The 4,305-nt window shown below is 37.0% G+C and overlaps 1 protein-coding gene across 5 annotated transcripts in view; it reads right to left on the reverse strand.

Moving 5' to 3' along the window:
• Positions 1 to 834: 834 nt before the first annotated feature.
• LOC102672395 (multiple C2 and transmembrane domain-containing protein) overlaps positions 835 to 4,305 on the reverse strand; it is a 25,476-nt gene continuing 22,005 nt past the window's right edge. Inside the window, exons 11-14 of one of the 5 annotated variants that reach the window (XM_006615324.2) lie at positions 4,122 to 4,269; positions 3,218 to 3,385; positions 2,500 to 2,825; positions 835 to 1,303 (exon numbers count right to left, since the gene is read on the reverse strand). In XM_006615324.2, the coding sequence (XP_006615387.1) occupies positions 1,198 to 1,303; positions 2,500 to 2,825; positions 3,218 to 3,385; positions 4,122 to 4,269 (748 nt within the window). In that variant the 3' untranslated portion in view covers positions 835 to 1,197. Of the gene's footprint in view, positions 1,304 to 2,499; positions 2,826 to 3,217; positions 3,464 to 4,121; positions 4,270 to 4,305 lie in introns of those variants that run through there. The other 4 variants (XM_031510318.1, XR_004150447.1, XR_004150446.1 and 1 more) reach the window with 4 other exon arrangements.

The raw sequence follows: 4,305 nt of genomic DNA on the forward strand, positions 1-4,305 counted from the left end.
CAACTTTTCTCTCTTTTTAAATCTTCGAACACCTCACTGTCACTGGTAACGATTTTGTAGCAGCTATATCTACGACACCGATGGACGAAACGGATCGACGAGGATAACCCGTTGGCCGGGAAATACTCTCGCGTAATGTACACTTTCTTTTTTTTCCCTCCCCTTAAAACTCTCTTTACATCCCTCTTATATCTCTTCTCCGTCTATTTACTTTTTTGACTAATGCACGATTATTAAATGTTTTGCGCTATTTTTCGATACGTTCCCCTCTTCCCCCGTACAAACGGGAGATATACTTTCAGAATACTCGGTTTATCACTTTCTCAAACAAGAAATAGTTTGAGAAACGATGAATGGAAAAAAGAAGAAATATACCTTTCCTTATTTGCCTGACGATGGCACGCAGTCGTTTTCTCTTATCTTACACGTTCCAGAAAAAAAAAACGCTATCTAGATTATTTCTAGACGAGAATATACATATATATATATATATATTTTTTTATCAAATTTATCGATGCACTCGTTCCAATTTATAAAACCGAAATCTATTGATAATCTTTTCCCCCTTGTTGGTATGCTCCTTGAGAATTCGTTCATGATTGTATAACGTGTAAACATGCTTTCCAAAGCGTTTGTTAAACGAATCTACCAATATTCTATCCTACGTAAAAATAATCCTTGCCAATAAATCGGTTGCAACTTCCTAACCATATTTTTTCCATCTCTTCCTCCCGAGCTAATCTCTAACGCATTTACATTTTACATTTATCTTCATCATCGAGAACGAAACGATTCGAAACGATCGAGGCGCATACCACGCCGATTTAAAGTGTTGGTTAACCCAAAAAAGTTGAAAATTTCGAATAGAGTTACTTTGGTAAAAGTTTAAAAGTTTTTCATTCTCGATCAAATTTTCCATTATTCCACTTTAGATTGTTCCAATTTATATTATCGATTTGTGTTCGGGAGTAACTTTATTCGTAAATTTCGATTTAAATTTTGCCCCCTCCCCCCCAACAACCCCTTCTAGCTAAAACGACTACGGTGAGTGTGGAAACGTGGCGTTTCTCAGTCTATGTCGATCACATCCGGATTCTCCGCTGATCCCTTTCGCTGGCGCTTATTCCGGCGCAGCAGGACCGTCCTCAGGATGCTCGGTGATCGTAGACCCGCGACTTCCGGCCGCGGGGCATGCTGCTACGCGGCCTTGTGCCTCTTCCTCTGCTCCCTCCGCGTTTGATTCGACACGCCTGGACTTCCAGATCCTTTCTCGCAATCGGCGGTCGGCAACGGTTTCAACTCCCTGTATATTATAACAACGTTATAATATTTAAAACAAATTTAACGGACAATTATATCTAATTGTTCTCTCCTTCTTTAACCCTTTGCTCTCCAACAGTGACACTCAGTCACCAATGAGATTGTTGCAGCAACTTGAACTGCAATATTTATTTATGTTTGATTCTTTCAGAATATCGCTTCATAAATAGATTTCTAAGCCCTTTACGTATAATCTTATGAGGTGTAATCTTATCATATAGTAATTATCTTATGAGGCCATGAATGCAGGTGAGTCTGGAGTTGTTGGAGAAACAGGTCTGCTCTCCAACAGTGACTCTTGGTCTCCAATGAGATTGTTGCAGCAACTTGAACTGCAATATTTATGTTTGATTCTTTCAGAATATCGCTTCATAAATAGATTTCTAAGCCCTTTATGTATAATCTTATGAGGTGTAATCTTATTATATGAGTAATTATCTTATGAGGTCATGAATGCAGATCTGAATCTGGAGTTGTTGGAGAAACAGGCCTGCTCTCCAACAGTGACTCTTGGTCTCCAATGAGATTGTTACAGCAACTTGAACCGCAATATTTATGTTTGATTCTTTCAAAATATCGCTTCATAAAATAGATTTTTAAGCCCTTTACGTATAATCTTATGAGGGGTATAATTATCATATGAATAATTTTCTTATGGTAATCTTATGAGGCCATGAATGCAGGTCTGAGTCTGGAGTTGTTGGAGAAACAAGTCTGCTCTCCAACAGTGACTCTTGGTCTCCAATGAGATTGTTACAGCAACTTGAACTGCAATATTTATGTTTGATTCTTTCAAAATATCGCTTCATAAAATAGATTTTTAAGCCCTTTACGTATAATCTTATGAGGTGTAATCTTATCATATGAATAATTATCTTATGGTAATCTTATGAGGCCATGAATGCAGGTCTGAGTCTGGAGTTGTTGGAGAAACAAGTCTGCTCTCCAACAGTGACTCTTGGTCTCCAATGAGATTGTTGCAGCAACTTGAACTGCAATATTTATTTATGTTTGATTCTTTCAGAATATCGCTTCATAAATAGATTTCTAAGCCCTTTACGTATAATCTTATGAAGTGTAATTTTATGATAAGATTATATAATTATATAATTATTTTATGGTAATCTTATGAAGCGGGTCTGGAGTGCAAAGGGTTAATTTTCAATGAAAGAAACGAACCTGTAATTGAGGAGTTCCTCGTCGTCGGGCACTCTGGATATGAGGTCGAGGAGCTCGTTATTCGGAACCGAGTGAGGCCTGACGATCTTCCTCGAGAATTTGTTCACGCCCCACGTTAGGATGAGGTATCGAAGGGGGATGAAGTAGAGGACAACGGCGCCCAGGATTGCCAATATCATGGCCAGGTAACTGAGATAAGGGACAGTGAAGTTGAAGAGATTCTTCACCCTTTCGCAGAGGCTCGCTATGTAACCGATCGAGTTTTGCACGGTCTGGGTCACCTCTTGAATCGCTTGCAACCGCTCTTTCAGACTTTTCTTCTCTTCCTGCGAAAAAAATAAGAAGCATCATCATCGAGAATTTTTTTCTTTTTCTTTTCTTTTTGAAGAATACACGATGGAGAATATATTTTGATATTCGATGGTTAGAAGAGAAACGTTTAAAACAGGAAACAGGAAATAACACGAAAAGTTAAAGTTTAATTTTTAATACGGTGACCTCGTTTTGCCGAATTTGATGAATCGAAGAAAATACAACTGAAAGATTCGTGACATTTGTACAGCATGTAATATTCATCGAAAAGGAGTCTTCAGTTATCGATGGCCGAACATCTATAAATTTTGCATTGTTGGAAGTTCGAGTCAAAGTTCGATCAAAATTTCGATTTCTGAAAAAAGAAAAAAATGTTTTTTAAAAAAGCGGTGGAGAATAAACTCACTTTATCCTTGTCGTCGTCGTCGTCGTCGTCGTCCCCTGGAGTGGCTGGACCTTCGTCGATCTCGTCGTGAAAGTGCGAATGGGTGGTGTGATGGGTCAGGGGCGTACCGGTTATCATCGCGACCTGTCCGGAAATCCATTGTTTCAATCCATTTCCATCCCCGTAAAGCTGGCAGGCAGTAAAGGATGTGGACATGCAGCAATGCAGGTAAAAATCAAGCAAGTTGATTTATCGTACATGATAACGCTAAATAATGAAGAAAACTGGAGAAATTTGTGTAATTTTAATTGTGAGAGGTGGCTCTGATGGTAAATCTGATGGAAAAATTCATAGGCAATAAATTTTCAGGTACTGTTGTTATTGAATTAATATGTGCAAAGTGCACAAGGATCACATTCTTCTTGGAGATATGCGTTGCATCTAGTTATGCATTAAATTCCAGGCGATAAAGTTTCATGGGGAGAGCACTTATGTGGCAAGGAAAAAAGCTAAAATTGATTTAACTTTAATGCCTATGCTGAGTACATACCTGTGCAGCTTTAATTTTAGCATTTTTGGCTTTTTAAAAGGGAAATACTAGCTTCTATTGACTAGTATCAGATAAAAATAAGAAATTTAGTGCAAGGTTTATTACTTTGCTGAATGGGATACGTTCTACTGGTCTACAGAATTATATGTTACAAATGTCGTTAAGTAAGAATTCTTATACATTAGATTATATATGTTGCAAGCTCTTTTAAAATTAGCAAATAAAAAAAGTAGGGATCAATGGAAGTAATGGATTAGCAAATACGTAAGATAAATGTGTTAACAAATGTCAATAATTCATAAAGATAGCGATAAATTAGAGAAATAGTTTAAAAAAATATATATATATATATTTCTGATTAATTTATTTACGTACCAGATAGTATTTTAACAAGATAAGGAGTGCTATTCCAGGGAACATGTAAGGCTCAAAATAGTAACAGCCCAAAACAAAGATAACCAGTGCAAAGATGCTTCTCATTTTACTTTCCCATTCCCAGCAGCTCCTAATAATTTGAAGAGAGAGAAAAAAAAAAAAAAAAAAAAAAAAAAAAAAAAAA

The sequence above is a fragment of the Apis dorsata genome, unplaced genomic scaffold, assembly GCF_000469605.1.
Source record: "Apis dorsata unplaced genomic scaffold, Apis dorsata 1.3 scaffold_221, whole genome shotgun sequence".
Classification (NCBI taxonomy): Eukaryota; Metazoa; Arthropoda; class Insecta; order Hymenoptera; family Apidae; genus Apis; species Apis dorsata.